The 16769-nt window shown below is 38.2% G+C and overlaps 2 protein-coding genes across 3 annotated transcripts; one reads left to right on the top strand and one right to left on the bottom strand.

Annotated features, from left to right (window-relative positions):
• Positions 1 to 951: 951 nt before the first annotated feature.
• fkbp1aa (FKBP prolyl isomerase 1Aa) lies at positions 952 to 3236 on the top strand. Its single transcript, XM_058785692.1, has 5 exons — positions 952 to 1064; positions 1263 to 1310; positions 2027 to 2139; positions 2423 to 2597; positions 2891 to 3236. The coding sequence occupies exons 1-4, from the start codon at positions 1028 to 1030 to the stop codon at positions 2549 to 2551; spliced, it is 327 nt and encodes a 108-aa protein (XP_058641675.1). The 5' UTR covers positions 952 to 1027; the 3' UTR covers positions 2552 to 2597; positions 2891 to 3236.
• Positions 3237 to 3390: 154 nt separating this feature from the next.
• LOC131546247 (syntaphilin) lies at positions 3391 to 15854 on the bottom strand. Of its 2 annotated transcripts, XM_058785690.1 has the most exons (5): positions 15695 to 15853; positions 9167 to 9269; positions 8849 to 8977; positions 7606 to 7755; positions 3391 to 6471 (listed from the first exon to the last, which is right to left on the bottom strand). In XM_058785690.1, the coding sequence occupies exons 2-5, from the start codon at positions 9208 to 9210 to the stop codon at positions 5169 to 5171; spliced, it is 1626 nt and encodes a 541-aa protein (XP_058641673.1). In that variant the 5' UTR covers positions 9211 to 9269; positions 15695 to 15853; the 3' UTR covers positions 3391 to 5168. The 2 variants fall into 2 exon arrangements, with proteins under 2 accessions (XP_058641673.1, XP_058641674.1); XM_058785691.1 differs by lacking the exon at positions 7606 to 7755 and having other exon boundaries at positions 15695 to 15854.
• Between the last annotated feature and the right edge of the window lie 915 nt (positions 15855 to 16769).

The raw sequence follows: 16769 nt of genomic DNA, 5'->3' as shown, positions 1-16769 counted from the left end.
ATTAGTAGTTACTTCATAGTTATTTTTCTTGAATCTTAAGTAGATAATTAATAGTTCTTCAGGAGGTATGACAGAATACATTAGTTACTGATTAGCTAACTGTTACTTAACACAATCATAAAATTGTATTACATACTTCCTTAGTAGTTAACAGTAGATAATTAGGTGTTAATTACCTGTTAGTTCTTCAATAATTCCTTATTAGTTATGCAGTAAGTAGGAACAGTATTCTAAAGAGTTACCGAAACTTGCACTGACTGATCTTAAAACATATCAGTGCCTTTGTTTTGTCTTTAGATGCACACCAGTAATGTTTTTTTCTAAGGCATGTTTATAAAAACGACTTAAATGTCCTAATTGAACAATGGCCTAATCCTGTTTTAGTCTAAACCCTGTCTGTGAAACTGGGCCTATGTCTAATTGCAGTTGGATTAAATATTAGTTCTCTTGCGTACACTTGTGAAATAAAGTATTATTGAAAACTGAAAAAAAAAAACACTTACAGCTGTAAATTTATTTTAATTTCATTCCACTGATGTGGATCAAGGTATGAGTCATAAAGCGCTGCTGTATCCATTTCATATAAAATGGTTTAAACAATTACATGCCACTACTTTGAATTAGATTAGATTCAATATCATATAATCTATGTTAAAGTGACTTTAAGATGCAGATGATATACCAGTCAGTGAGTGCAAATAACTAACAATGTACAAAATATGATGTGATTTATGATATGATTTTTACAGTGCATAGTACAAAACAGGTGCATTAAAGCAATCATGCAACATACAAATATTCTATTTATAACACGATGGCTAATACCTAGTTAGCGTACTGTACTGTTCTTACAGTTGAGACGGTTTGCGGTGGACGGCCGCTCAGAGGCAGAGCGCTGTGTGTCCGCTGGGGGCGCTGCGAGCGCGAGTGTGGCGCAGACAGGGGGTTTCTGCCCTCAATCACAATTACTGAATTACTGAAGCGCATTCTGTGTGCAGAGCGTCAGGAGTCAAAACAAGCAGCCAGGATGGGAGTCGAGGTTGAAACTATTACTCCTGGAGATGGTAAAATGCACCACAGATGGACGCATCGACATTTCACAAACCGCAATACTTATATATATATATATATCAAATCAGCCGCATTTTAAATCGGCACATCTTGTCTGTTTCGGGCGTTAGCCTGCTAGCTAAACACTAACATCTTCCCACAGGATTTGCCGTTCATTTTTAATATTTTTCTCTTCTTGTTTTGAATTTTAGGAAGTACTTTCCCTAAAAAAGGACAGACGTGTGTCGTGCACTACGTGGGTAAGTTTGAGAAGTGATCGTGTTTATGAATCGCATGAAGGGTGTTAGCCAGCATTAGCTGATTAGCCGCATTGACACAATAGACGCTTTCGCATCCGCGATCGGCTCATCGAGGCTTTAAATCTGATCTACCCTTGATATTTGCTACATTTTTGATCTTTCATTGTGCTTAAAAATAATAAATGCGTCTAAAACCACAGGATTTGGAAACTGTGGCCTTTTTTTGCGGACGTACGGTGATTGTATCGCTGTCGTTAATGATGAGGTGAAAAAATATACGTTAGCGGGCAGCCTCACCAAACTAATCGTTATTTTGGAGATTCAAAGCGCGTATGAACGTTTTTACCGCGCTTATGATGCTCAGAATGTTTAGATTCGAATGTTCTACAGTTAAAATGTTGCAATTCGAATAATCCGTGGGCGTGATTCTCATAATGCTTCGGTTTGAACGTACGTTACCCTCGACCGCCAAACCTGTTTGATTCGAACATCCGGCATCCATAATGCGTAAATATTTACATTCAAGCGGTCTGGGCGCTCATTATGTTTTCCTACCAAAGTGTTTTGATGAATCCAAATTATTGTGATGTGCAGTCACGGAAGGCCGTTTTAATATTTGACGCTTATGAATGAATGAAACATGTTAGTTTTCTCGGTAATGTGCTGGTTGACGCAGCTTCGTTCATCTGTGTGTTGTTAATTCCTGTTTTTCTCAGGCTCTCTGACAGATGGACGCAAGTTTGACTCCTCCCGGGACCGAGGAAAGCCTTTCAAATTCAAAATTGGCAAACAGGAAGTGATTCGTGGTTGGGATGAGGGGGTAGCCCAGGTAATGTTATAAAACATATTCTTTTCAATATCCTCTGAAAAATGGGGTTGATTTGCAATAATAAATCTGCCCGACCTACATTGTGCGGTTATCTAAAGGCACACCGTCTGTTCATAAACTAGGTCTCGGCCTAATTGGAAAATTTCCCCTTTCGCTTCAATGTACAAATGCACACAAGCTGTCTATTGTGGTTCTATAGCCAAGTGGTGTCACTTCTTTGAACCTCCATTCATTGTTTCTTACTGTACTTCATTTGGTAAAATGACCTTTCCCCTTGTGACAGATGAGTGTCGGGCAGCGTGCCAAGCTGACTTGCACTCCGGACTTTGCTTATGGGAGCAAGGGGCACCCGGGCATCATTCCTGCCAACGCAACCCTCGTATTTGATGTGGAGCTGATGGGCTTGGAGTAAAGCCCCCACAATTGGACTCAGGTTATTCCCTATTCATTCTTTCAGGGTAGGTGCAAAGTTTTTCACATGTTTCTTTTTCCGAGTTGATTTGTACATTTTATGACTGTATGACACCTGAAAAAATACTTATTTTATCATTGTAGATAGTTCTTCCAGTTGCACAGATCACTTTAATAACTAACAGATAATCTTTAAAGGAGATTATTCTTGTCTTGGTCTTAGACGTCCTGTAGAGTTTATTTAACAGGATCTTAGATTAAACCCTCGTAATCGTATTTATGGCCTTTGAGGAACACTGTTTAGTTGTTTAACAAACCTCTCTCTTTTGTTTTCTTCCAGGTCAACCTTTTAAGGAACATTGCTCCATGCACGTGATCCTCAAAAGGGGCTAGTGTTAATAGCGATACCACTTAGCTTAGCTCTGTTTTGCATTTGTATATTTTGTTGCCTTTTTATTTCTTTTCTCCTTGACACAATCACTGGTATCCTCTCAATTATTGGATGTTCATTAAGACACAAGTTTCTTTTTTTTCCCATTCCCTTCTCTCGTTTTATATTTGTTTTCTGTGTTGTAAACGCGATCACAGCAACAGGGTTGTGGCTGAGCTGGTAATAAGTACTCTGGTGGGGAAATCTGGTTAAGTATAAAACAAAACTACTTGAAAATAAATTGTTTATAAAAAGATCAAGCTGGTCTCTGTGTTGATTGAGAAACTGAAATGGTGTGTGTGTCATTATAATCATGACAGATACGACGATGAATGGTGGTATATTTTGTGGCCCCACCCACAGTGAAATCTCATTGGTCTAAATCCCATTCTGCATAACTAATTATTAAACATCAATTATGTTCTGATTACCTGTAATTGTTTTGTATCAGTGTTTTGCTTTTAAGTGAGCACAGGGTGTAAAAAAATAAATAAAAAACAGTCGTTAGCACAACAGAAGCTTTGTCATTTTAATTGAACACTTTTATTTTCAAGGGGCGGCTTAATCAAATAATCCAAATTTACAATTATGGCTGAATGTTGATGGGCGCTGTCTAAACACACAATCATTTTTTTTTTCAATGAGACTCTTCAAATTAGGATGAGTTGTTCATGTGAATGTCTATTTGAAACAGAATCTTTAAGTTTACTGGTAATTAACTACAAGGAATTATTGTGCTAACATGCAATCTAAGCCCTTACAATAATCTACTGGAACTCCATGATTATCCAGTTTTTTTCTTTTGTGCTACTTCAAAGAACCTTTGCTTAACAAACGCATGAATTAATTGCAAGTATTTCCCTAATAGAGTTTACTGAAATCTGCATGCAACAGTTAAAGACCCATTTGTTTTGTGAAGTGATGGTCATCAAAACACCCTTAGATTAAAAACAAGCCTATTGTGACGGTAAACCTATATTTTCACAACTATTGTTCTTCTATATAAACCTTTGTTTTTTTAATGAATTAATGTTTTGACATTGGATTCCGCTAAGTTTACATCCTCTCTAGTTCTGTTCACCTGAGTTCCACCTGAGACAGTTTAAAAGAGCAGAAAAATCCACCACCCAAAGGACAGATTAGTAAATTCATTTTAAGCCATCACCTTCCATTGCTTTATCAATGAAATCTGGCATTTTTGAAAATTATTTTCTACAGTAATGAGCAAAAAAAGCACAGTAAAGCAGTTTCTTTTTGCTCATATTATTAATGCACGTATATAACTGATAAAACAACTAACGCTAAACTTTAGTAGAAAAGTGCAGAATGACATCAGAATATTGATCCGTAAAACACTCCGCATTTTCATGTTATCGGATCAGTGTTTTAGTTCTATTTAAGTAATGACAGAAGCAAGGTTTTTTTTAGAGATCCAAACATCAAAGTTGCAGGGTGCCTATTGATTCTTATGCAGTTACCATTTAATATTATTTTCCCCTTTTAAACAAATGCAATTTTGTCTATAATTGTGAAAAGTTATGTTTCTTGTGAAATAAGATTCGCACAATGGTTGCTTTGAAACAGGTATGTAAAGGTTTAAAATTTGAAAGCCTAGCCTTGCTAATTTGTTTGAGCTATGGACCTGAAATTTCCTCTTCTCATGAAGAACAATTTTCAGCAATGTCTATGTAACCTACCTAAAGTCGCATGCAAAATTTTGTTGTGAACTGGCCTCACTCAGGAAACAATAGCAGAATGAATTCAGTTAAATAGAACAGTTTACATAAGAATGAAATTTCAAGGCGTTTAATATTTATTAATTTTTTTAATCTTAAGGCCTAAATTTCTGTACACTGTGACTTCTCTGCTCAGCTTGGACTCTTGTTTGCAGCTATTTATGACTGTGTACTGCCTGCTGAGTTTCGGCCAGAAATGGGAGGAAATAAAGCAGATAAGAGAACCAGAAGGAAAAGAAAAACAAATGGTGGAAATGAGCAACAGCCTTGAAACTTGTGAGTGTCTGTGCAAATTAGGGCCACATTCCCTCGATCTTTGTCCCAAACAAGCATTGGTATGACGGATTGAGGCCTCCTTGGTTCAAAACAAAGTACCTACTGGGAGATCAAGGACAAAGACTCCACTCAAGATCCAGTTAAAAGTCTTTGATGGTACGGTAATGCTAAAGTTATCAGATAGGTGTTGCTCTTCCTGTTCCCGAGGGACCGCGGCCACGGCCAACCCGTCTTAGAGAGTGCAGTGCAACGGCACAGCAGCCGCGCAACAGGGAGCCCATGTTGTACACTGGCATGCCTTCATTGCGCGTTCCCCGGCAAAGCCACGCCAGTGTGGGAACTACAGGAACGGTCACCGCTAAGAGGTCAATCAGGAAATAACGGCTCCAGTGGCTCCTCTGAGGGGGAGCTGATTCTGTGTCCTCCCCCGCTCCATCTTCACCACTGACCCTTACTACCGCTGCTTCCAGTGGTGGCGGCTCGAGAGGTGGTGACACTCTGGGACAAGGTTGTTGAACCTGTGGCTTCGTCAACACTGTCGGCGTCGTTGTTGATGATGTAAATTCAACTGTGTTGTCTAGCGGCAAAGTTTCTGTGACGTATGACATCTGAGCAGGGGAAGTAGTTGCAGAGGATGGCGAAAACACCTGCGGCTCAGCTAGAGTAACATCTGGTGCGCAAGTTGCCGAAGTGATTACGCTCAATTCCTCACCTGCGCCCTCTTCGGAGATCCAGGTTATGGTGGGGCTGCAGGCCTGTGACCGGTACCCTGGTCTGTCACTGACCTCCGATGCACAAGGGGGCGCTGTTGGTGGTGGCGGTGGTGGAGGAGGCGTAGGAGGAGGTGGTGCTTCCTCCTGTGGGAGGTGCAAAAACAAATGGTGGTGTGGGAGGTAGGCATGTGGAGCACAGCTGCAGTTGTTGTTAATAGCATGGCAGGATCGGCTAACGGGCAACACCGTCTCGCCACTGCACAATCTCTCGCAGGTGGAGGATCGCGACAAAGTGGAGCATAGTGTCGTGTGAGGAACTTGCTCGGACAGTAGAGCTGCTTCCAGAAGTAGATGAGTGCGTCCGTCCCCTCTTGGTAACGTCATCGCCCCTCTGTTGGCAGGAATGTAGCGATCAGAACGTACGTTTCCGTTGCGATCTGTAGCGCCAGGTGACGTGTCACTGCTCAGCCTGGTGAAGGTGGCGCTGCGACTCATGGTGTGGGCCGGAGAGCATCCACAAGACCTGGATGCCCCAAATCGTGGGCCTATCCTACCGACCCCCAGACCTTCAGACTTACAGTCCTGTTGATCTGCCTCATGGGGCCCCAGATTGGACCTAACGGTTTCCACAGCCTGCTGAAGCTGCCGGATCTCCTTCCGGGCCTCTTTTAGTGCCAGCTGGGCCTCTATGCGATGACATTCCTCCTCGATCCAATCCTCCTGCATCCGAGTCAGCTGCATCCGTAACTCCTCGATCTCAGAGTCTCTGCCGTGGTAAACAAAAAAAGGTATAGCAATAAATCTAGTGCTGTGTCCGAAAATAGCATACTATGTAATAGGTACTACATTTCATTTGAACTTCACATCCATTAAAAAGTTTGTTCTATATGGTATGAATGTGTGTGGTAATGAATTCAGACTAGTGCTGTCAATCGATTAAAAAAATCAACTTTAATTAATTTTAATCGCGCATTTTTTTTCCTGAAAATAATCGCTGTAAATCCCACCTAACATTAAAGTTTAAAATTAAGTATAGTTTTATATTGCAATAATGTCACATTTAATCTTCAAATCAATGTAGAAACAACATAAAAACAGTATATTTTAAATATTTGTTTAACGACATCTTTTTAATGAATGAAGACCAGTATCACTGATAACAATAATACTGATGCCTCTATGATTTTCCCCCCCTAATATTTAACCATTGACTATAGCCATTCAACTTTACAGTATAATTGAGAGCTATCAATATTAACATTTATTATTCAAGTGAACTTAAATCAATCTCCACATAAACCTATTATAATAAATGTCATATTTACCTGTACCCTACAGCAAGTAGAAAATATACAGAAATTGAATAAAGTTATCAAACCCTTAAATTGTAAATTAAATAGAGATGAATCCTTAAAGCTACAAAAGTGATTGATTTCCTCTTTTTTTTTTTTGATTAACAGACATCACAGCTGCTGGTTATTAGCTTATTTGTCTGCTATTACTTTAAGAGCTGCCGCTGCTGAATGTGACGGGGATCTGACACGCATCGTTTTTCTCACAACCCTTTACCTTTTCTGACCCACTTTAATGGGGGTTGAGTTGAATCAGGTGTTAGATGAGGGAGTTCTTAAATATGACTCATATATAACAAATGCATGCAGTTTTAAGGCAGCTTTATTCGCCTTTTTGATAACTTCATGATATAACTGATGACACTGCATGCTCGTAGTTTCTTTTGCGCTTTATGAAATGATCGTTCCACATAACACATAGTAGCGAAGTAGGTATATTCAGATGCAGGGTTGGTTCTGCTATATATATCCGCATGTATAATACTCAGGATGTCCTAAAGCTATAAATCTCCACTGACAGGATGTTGAGAGATAGAATCATTACTGACTGGTCCTGAAGCTTCTCCACGTTTTCTTTCAGCCGAGCTCGTAAGTGGCGAATACACACTTCCTTCTGCTGCAGTGGGGTGAGATACTGCTCAGGAGCAGGCGGACGGATCCCATGATTCTCACTACAGGTTGCATATTTTGCCTGCCGTCTGGGTCAGAGAGCAAGACATATATAATATTTGTATATAAATATAATAATATATAACTGCAATTTATCTCATATAATTACAACATATTTAGCACGTTAAAATAAAACTAGCTAAATAACAGGCCCAAGTGCAAATATTAGGACTGGCAACTGGTGCAACACCCATGGTGTAAATTTATGCAACAGGGATGTCTACCCATCTCATTTGCACAAAAAGCGACAGATTCTATATTTCTGCTGAAGGGAAAATTACAGAAGCCCTACGTGGCAATGCATTATCATTTTTTTCTTTCTTGTTTTGTTGTGATCTCAACATAACAAAATAACTATGAAGCTGAAATAGCTCCACGTGTGAGTGACTGCCAACTTCCACATCAGTGTCTGACACTTCAGAAGCTGGCAGGTCTACAAATTAATTATCAAAGACAACAATGCAACACTGAACATGTGGTCAGGTTTTTTCTGTTTTTTTTTGCCAGGCAATAAATGACATTTGCATTCAACACCACTCACAAAAATTACAGATAAAATTACATTGATTCAATCACACAAATACAATTGAGATCTACAGCAAAAGGGAAGATTTTTAGTGAAAAACAGCTTTTGTATGACTTTTTTTTTATAGCAGACTTAAATAAATAATGATACTAATAATACTATGAACTACTTCTATGGTGCTTTTTATGATAGCCCTACTCCCCATTCACATTCTTACAAAATATATCCCATTGTGAACCACAGAGAAAGAAAAACAGCTTTGGAACAACATCAGGCTTTGTGAATAATATCATTTTATATTTTTGTGGGAACTCTTCCAATACACATAACCATCTCAGTATTTCTGTATTTCAGAACTTTTGAATATCCAATTAGGACACAAGTATGTTTCATGTTTATTTGTATATTGCTTTTCACAATACACATTATTGCAAAGCAGCTTCACAGAAAGTAACCAGACTTTCAAATTCATATAGTGTCATGTCTGTTCCATTAATTCTATTTATGTACTGTACTTTCTGCCACCATACAAAATCTGGAACGCGACCCTGATGGAAGACAAATCTAATCTACCTTTGAGTGTGTGTGTCGCTCACCGTGGTGTGGCTGGGTTGGAGCGTGGTACAGTATTGCTCTCTGTGCACTTGCAGGACGCTGTTGAGTAACTGCTACGGACAGACGAGTCTCCATGCGAGTGTCGAGTGCTGCTTGGGGCAGCAGGCCTTCTGTGACACACACACAGTGACAGCTGAGCGCTGACGTCCTTATCAAACAGGATGTCACAGTGAAACTTTTACACTGGAAAACTGGATGTGTTTTAAAGGAACTGGCACTGAATGAATAAATCACATTATAATAATTAGAAACCTTCAGTGTGTCTGATTGTGTATGTTAAAGGAGAAGGGCGGCATTACCTGCGGGAACCAGCAGATGGCCTTCGGTTCACTGAGAGGGACATGGGTGAGGACTCACACCTTGTAACGGCACAATTACAAGGATTCCTCAGATCAGATCTCTCTAAGACACACATACGAAATATAGTCAGAAAAAAAAGCATATTTGAATGACACAATATTAATCTCTTGGTTGGTACTTAAAGGGAAAGGGACCTTGTTTAATAGAACACAAAAGGGTCTGCGTGTTTCTGCATGTTGGCTGCACCACATGAATTTGATTAATGTAAAAAAGTTTTTTAAATACAAATAAGCAGTGAATCAGAATTTTTAAATACAGTATGTTGTTCAAAAGTTTGGGGTTGGTAAGATTTTTAAATGTCTCATGTTCACCAAGAATTTATCACCATTTATCGGATCAAAAATACAGTAAAAAAAAAAAGGAATATTGTGAAATATTATTTTCAAGTTTACAATTTTTATATATTTTAAAATGCAATTTATTTCTGTGATGCAAAGCTGAATTTTTAGCATCATTACTCCAGTCTTCAGTGTCACATGGTCCTTTAGAAATGTGTTGATTTACTGCTCAAAAAACCTTTATCATTACATGTTGAATACAGTTTGTATTTTTTACAGAAACTGTTTTTTTTTTCAAGATTCTTGGATGAAGAGAAAGTTCAAAAGAACAGCATTTATTTAAAACAAATCTTTTGTAACATTTTATGTCTTTACTGTCACTTTTGATCAAACTCAAACTGTTAAATTGTATTGTATATTTTTCTAAGACACAATAAAAATTACGACAGACTAGTACTGACGAATGAAGTTTTCTTGTAGGTTTTATTTCCTTATCATATCAGGACAGTTAACTTTGTTCCCCTCATTAAAAAATACTGCAACTGATAAACTAAAAATATGTGCAGCATAGAAGAGGTATATTCAGGTCAGTGTATATGAATATGCATTGTTTAGGTATTTTTCATTTACCCAAAAGAAGAATGTTCACACTGTTATTTTTCAAACAATGTAAGTAAAGAACATGGGCAGCAAAGCTTAAAAGACAATGAAAAAAATAAAAAATAAAGTATCTTAAAAGTAGTCCATATGATTTGTGTGCTACATTCCAAGTCATGTGACATTCTGAAGTCTTATGATAGCTTTGTGTGAAGAACAGACTAAAACTGAGCAAAGCCATGACTTCAGAAGAGTTGGAGTATAGTGCATGGATCACTTTTATGGTGCTTTTAATCACTTTTGGAACCTGACCACATTAGTCCCCATTCAAGAGCAGCGTGAAGATTCCAGTAAAATCCTTTTGTGTTCGATGGAAAAAAGTCATGAGAGTTTACAATAACACAAGGGTGAGTGAGTATAATTTGCTGGTTGGCCATTTGATAGCCACAAACACAAGTGTGTTTATTTGGAGAATAAATGGTAACCTTGCATCCCATTAAAATACTAAATAAAAAAAGACACATGTCAGACAATATTAGAATATCAGATGCTGAACAGAATCCAACAGAGAGCATTTCATTCTGGATGCCACATGACGCACAAGAAAATAAATGCTTATGTAAACCGAGCATTCAGAACAATAAACAAAATGAACTAGACAAAGACACACACACACACACATACAGTACAGCTGATGGATTCTTTCACACTTTGAACTGAGCTATTCACACACTCACAGAAACATGGATTGTCTCCATGAAATGGAGACATGAGTGACAAGAGTGTGTGGGTGTGATTGACGTAACACTAAAGCTAGTGTGAACTATCGATTCATGTGCTGCTACATTATTTTAATGCATATTTAATGCATTATTATAATTTTTTTCTAATTGGATGCATGGTGATTATTATTACTACAGCTGATTGCACTCTAGATCTTGTTCTCAAATCTGCTTGCACTTTGCATATTTTGTAAGCCCGAGGAAGGTCAATTGACCGAAACATTTAAATATTTTTGTTATTATGCAAACTTGTGGATCGTGTGCAGGATTTATATTTTTCTAGTTTATAATGCATATTTAATGAAAGTGTTCAGCATATTCAATTCTAACTGTCTAAGAATCTCCTCAAAAAAGGTTTTTTTGAGCATGACCCAGTTCTGATTTGAGTCTGCACTGTCATCAGTAAAAACAAACAAACATTGCTTCCACAATAAATAAGCAAAGTGTATATGATTGATATTAGAGTTGGCTGTATATTTAGCCCCCGAAAGCATCTGTCAGACAACAGGGTTCAGATCAGGACATCACAGAATGTCTGCGCCACAAGTAACATGAACAGAGACACACACAATATCTGGAGCTGCTGGTGTTATATAAGCATTGAGTCTAGGAAACCTTGTGTTCCAAAGCTGGCCTGAACAGTCAAAATCATTGCAACTTTTAAGACACATTTTTTCATCTTAAAAAGATATTCTCTCCTCGTTGCTCACTTTCATCTCTGTTCTAGCCTGTATTTCTCTGAACAATGTATTGTATCTCGGAACAATGTATTGCAGCGCTTCTTATGTTACTATGGATGAACCATTTATGTTATGAACCTGGAAATGAAGAGGACATTTCAGAATTTTGAAAATAAATCTACATTTAATTGCTGTAAACTCAAAGAAATATGAAATATTTCGGCACTACTTCTAGATGCTGATCATAAAGACAGATGTTCTTTGGAACATCTCAAATATAAATTCATGTACAATTTGCATTTGAACTTAAATTGTTTTAATGATAATATGGTGTAATGTAAATGCACATTAAATTTGAAAAATGTAAAATAGACACATTTTACATTTTTCAAATTTAATGTGTTAACTACATTAGTTAACTAACAATGAAAAATACTGCTAAAGCAGTTATTAATCTTAGTTCATGTTATTTTCAACTTTTTCTAATGCATTATTAAAATCAAATGTTGTATCTGTTAATATTATTTAATGGACCTGAGCTAACATGAACTAACAATGAACAGTTGTATTTTTATTAACTAATGTTAACTAATGTTAACAAAGATTAATAAATACAATAAAATATCTCTTGCTCATTGTTAATGTTAGTAATGCATTAGTAGGTAAAGTGTTACCAAACATTTTATGTGAAATTAAAATCATTATTATCCACTAAATGAGCTCATTTCAAAAAAGTTGGCACGGGGGCAACAAAGGGTTGAAAAAGCAAGACATTTTGAAAAGATTCAGCTGGGAGAACATCTAGCAACTAATTAAGTTAATTGACATCAGGTCTGTAACATGATTAGCTATAAAAGGGATGTCTTAGAGAGGCAGAGTCTCTCAGAAGTAAAGATGGGCGCAGGCTCTCCAATCTGTGAAAGAGTGCGTAAAAAGATTGAGGAATACTTTAAAAACAACGTTCCTCAACGTCAAATCTCATCATCTACAGTGCATAACATCATCAAAAGACTCAGAGAAACTGGAGAAATCTCTGTGCGTAAGGGACAAGACTCAAGACCTTTGTTGGATGCCCGTGGTCTTCGGGCCCTCAGACGACACTGCATCACTCATCGGCATGATTCTGTCATTGGCATTACTAAATGGGCCCAGGAATACTTCCAGAAACCACTGTCAGTAAACACAATCCGCTGTGCCATCTGCAGATGCCAACTAAAGCTCTATCATGCAAAAAGGAAGCCATATGTGAACATGGTCCAGAAGCGCCGTCGTGTCCTGTGGGCCAAGGCTCATTTCAAATGGACTGTTTCAAAGTGGAAAAGTGTTCTCTGGTCAGACGAGTCCAAATTTGACATTCTTGTTGGAAATCTCGGACGACGTGTCCTCCGGGCTAAAGAGGAGGGAGACCTTCCAGTGTGTCATCAGCGTTCAGTTCAAAAGCCAGCATCTCTGATGGTATGGGGGTGGATAAGTATGGGCAGCTTGCATGTTTTGGAAGGCACTATGAATGCTGAAAGGTATATAAAGGTTTTAGAGCAACATATGCTCCCCTCCAGACGACGTCTATTTCAGGGAAAGCCTTGTGTATTTCAGCAGGACAATGCAAAACCACATAGACTGTAAAAAAAAATGGACGTAGTGTTCGTGATGTCACTCGTAGGTTTCTGAAGAGCATTTTTGAAGCCTAAAGTGGGCAGAGCCGACCGCCACCATCTTGGCAGCGCGTCACTCCCAGATAATCGAAAATGGGCAAAAAGGCGGGACGTGGGTGTAGCTGAGCTGAAACCACGCCCCTCTATAGTGACAGCAGTGCTGCCGTGCAAAGACAAAACACCATAACTTCGTTTTTGGTTGAAAATGAGTTAGATAGATCGCGAAAACTTATGTAATTGCCAATCATTTTCATTAAAACATCTAATTGCCAGATTATCAGTGTCCTACCTATAATATTTTTTTCTGTACAAATAAAAATCTTTAAATCTTTAATTTTTCTAAGTTTCACACTCTAGCGAGTTTCACACTCTGGAGCAGAGCGGCAGTCCACCTGTCACTCAAGTGGCCACGCCCTTAATTATGCAGAACTTTAAAGCTTAATATAATTTAAACAGGTGAGTTATAAAAAAATTCACCCCCCTCAGTTATCACAAAGGGCAAAATTAGCTATATAGACCAAAAACAATTTTTGTACCAGGCTGTAAATATATATTTTTCTGCTGTAAAGTTGGGCATTTTAACATGGGGAGTCTATGGGACTGATTCCCTTCTGGAACCAGTCTCTAGCGGCCTGGCAATGAATTGCAGTTTTAGTCACTTCTGTGTTGGTTTCAAGAGAGGGAGCGGGAGGTTGCTGCTTGTGCAAAACCACATACTGCAGCTATTACAACAGCATGGCTTCTTAGTAGAAGAGTCTGGGTGCTGAATTGGCCTGCCTGCAGTCCAGGGCCCGTATTCTTAAAGATTCTAGGAATCCACTCAGAGAGCTCCTAATTTAGCTTAAAATTTCTAACTAGGAGTCTTAGCTTAAAAGTGATTCAGGACCAATCTGAGAGCAACTCTGAGCGAGGAAAAGACAAAAACTTTTATCTCAGTGAGGAGGCGGGGCTGACCCCGTTGATAGCTATGACAAAGTCTTTTGAAGACTGTGATTGGTTGGTTGTCCAAGAAGGAAATAAAAGAGCGCTTTTAAGATTAGGGTTTATTATCAGCCTTCACCCAAATCATCGCTGCTGCATAGTTGCATTTTTCCAGTTGCCAAATATGTTAATGCAGTTAATGCAGCGATTACGTCCATTTCTGGCGCTATGGCATGTCGGAGATGTTAGCGTGTCTCTAAGAAGATCGGTCACAAACATGATCCCTGTACCATCTAATGTGTAGCGTCTTATTAACTCACTGTTATGCATTATGTGCAACACATTTCTTCTCCCTCTTAATGTTTCGTCCATTTTCTCCACTGCTAAAGAAACTCTTAAGCCTCTTAAAAGTCCTCGTCCGTACTCCTAACAATTTTGGACCTTAAGACCTCTTTTAAGGGTTAAGATGCTTTTTGAATGACTTTTTTCTTTACTAGGATCTTTTCTTTAATTTTAAGAGGAAACACCCACATTTCTAAGAATTTTCTTAGAATTTTGTTACTAGGAGCAACTCTTAGCGCTAAGATTTGTCATGAATACGGGTCCAGATCTTTCACCTATAGAGAACATTTGGCACATCATTAAACGAAAAATACGTCAAAGACGACCACGACCTCTTCAGCAGATGGAAACCTATATCAGGCAAGAATGGGACCAAATTCCAACATTAAAACTCCAGAAACTCATAACTTCAATGCCCAGACGTCTTCAAACCGTTTCGAAAAGAACAGGAGATGCTACACCATGGTAAACATGCCCCCATCCCAACTATTTTGAGACCTGTAGCAGGCATCAAATTTGAAATGAGCTCATTTTGTGCATAAAATTGTAAGATTTCTCCGTTTAAACATTTGTTATGTTCTATTGTGAATAAAATATTGGCTCATGTGATTTGAAATTCTTTTAGTTTTCATTTTATTCAGATTTAAAAAACATCCCAACATTTCTGGAATTTGAATAAATGCATATTTTAATATTAAATAATTATTTTTGCCCCCACATTTTAAATATCTGGGACATATCCCTGGTTAATTTCTGCCTCGCAGGATTGTACTGCAGTAATAGCACAAGACTACATTTTTTGTTTACAAAAATCAGATCTTTTTATAGATGCACAACTTCCACGGTTACACGACCCATGATGGGAGCGGGCCATGACGTCACCACCCCCCATATGTTGCAGGTAAATCGTCCCTGTGTAGTAAAGGGCACGAGCCGTCTTATGTAACAGCATCTGATATCAGCAGAACCGTATTCGCCTGTCTGAGACTGAAGCGCGGCGCTGCAACAGTGCGTCGGTGACTTTGTTCAGCATAAAACTAAATGACATAATACGCATAGTCCATAGAAACTGTAGGATGCTGAGAGACGCAGTTACACATGATCGTTATGATGAGGATGAGGATGAACATTAAGCACCTGTCATAGTTTCTGAAACAGCTGTGAGTCGAGAGAATTCATGACAGAGAAGAGTGAACCGGGATGAATGTCACTTACATCCTCTGCTCTTCCGTCGACGCTGTTGTGCAGGATCCCAGTGAAGTTTGTTCATGGATGTTGGCGCTGCCCTGCGCTCGGGCCAGTGATGCGCGCGCCGTCATTTCGCTGATGGACGGATGCTGCTGCTGATGAGAGCAGAAACGACGCATTTGCGTGACGCTGCGACGGCGTTTCTTAAAGGGACAGACACCAAATGTTCAAAATATTAATTTTTTTTTAAATTGCAAATTGTACACAACAAGACAGGGAACACCCAGCAACATAAGGCACATCCACTATAAATAATACAAATAATCAACATAAATATTATTATACTCACAACACTAACAGCAACAGTGAAGTGACAAGAAGAAGAAGAACAACAACACAACACAAGGAGCAGGAATCAATGGAAGTACAAAAATACATAAAAAATACATTAAAATGATAAATATTTTGAGATAGAGAGGCAAAATAGTAATTGTTGGCATTAGAGCCGCAGATGTCAAGGGTGATGTTTTTGTACTGTTTACAAATGATCAGTGTTTAGCTAGTTACTCAAAGAATGTAATATATTACTCATTACTAGTTACTCCTTTCAAAAGTAATATTGCTACTTTACTTATTACTTTCTGGCAACAGTAATTAGTTACACTACTAGTTAAATTACTTTTTCTTCACGCCCCACAGAAGTTGTTATTAGTTGCATTCAAGTAGAAGTGTTGTATTCATCTCATTAATTGTCATGTGTAGCGTGAAGTAATTTTTCCGTTACCCATATGCGATTAAATTTCGTTATGTATTTTATCAAATCACATGAGTTTGTAAGAAACTGTTTAATTTTCCAAAACTATTTTTAATTATATTAATATAATGTACCACTTGCTTATCAGAGGGATGCAACGCCAGAGCAAAGTAAAGCCACAACTTACACAACAGATCTTTTTTCCTGACAAAATCAATATAATGCAATATTTCTATCTGCTGAATGTAAGCTTTTCCATATTCCAAGCTTGCCTGCTGCACTGGAGACATGCATGAGCGAGTCATGAAAATTATGAAAATAAATCTAGGAATTATTTGATTGTTAGAT

This window comes from Onychostoma macrolepis, chromosome 08, assembly GCF_012432095.1.
Source record: "Onychostoma macrolepis isolate SWU-2019 chromosome 08, ASM1243209v1, whole genome shotgun sequence".
NCBI lineage: Eukaryota > Metazoa > Chordata > Actinopteri > Cypriniformes > Cyprinidae > Onychostoma > Onychostoma macrolepis.
This window is presented reverse-complemented; position numbering and strand designations above follow the sequence as displayed.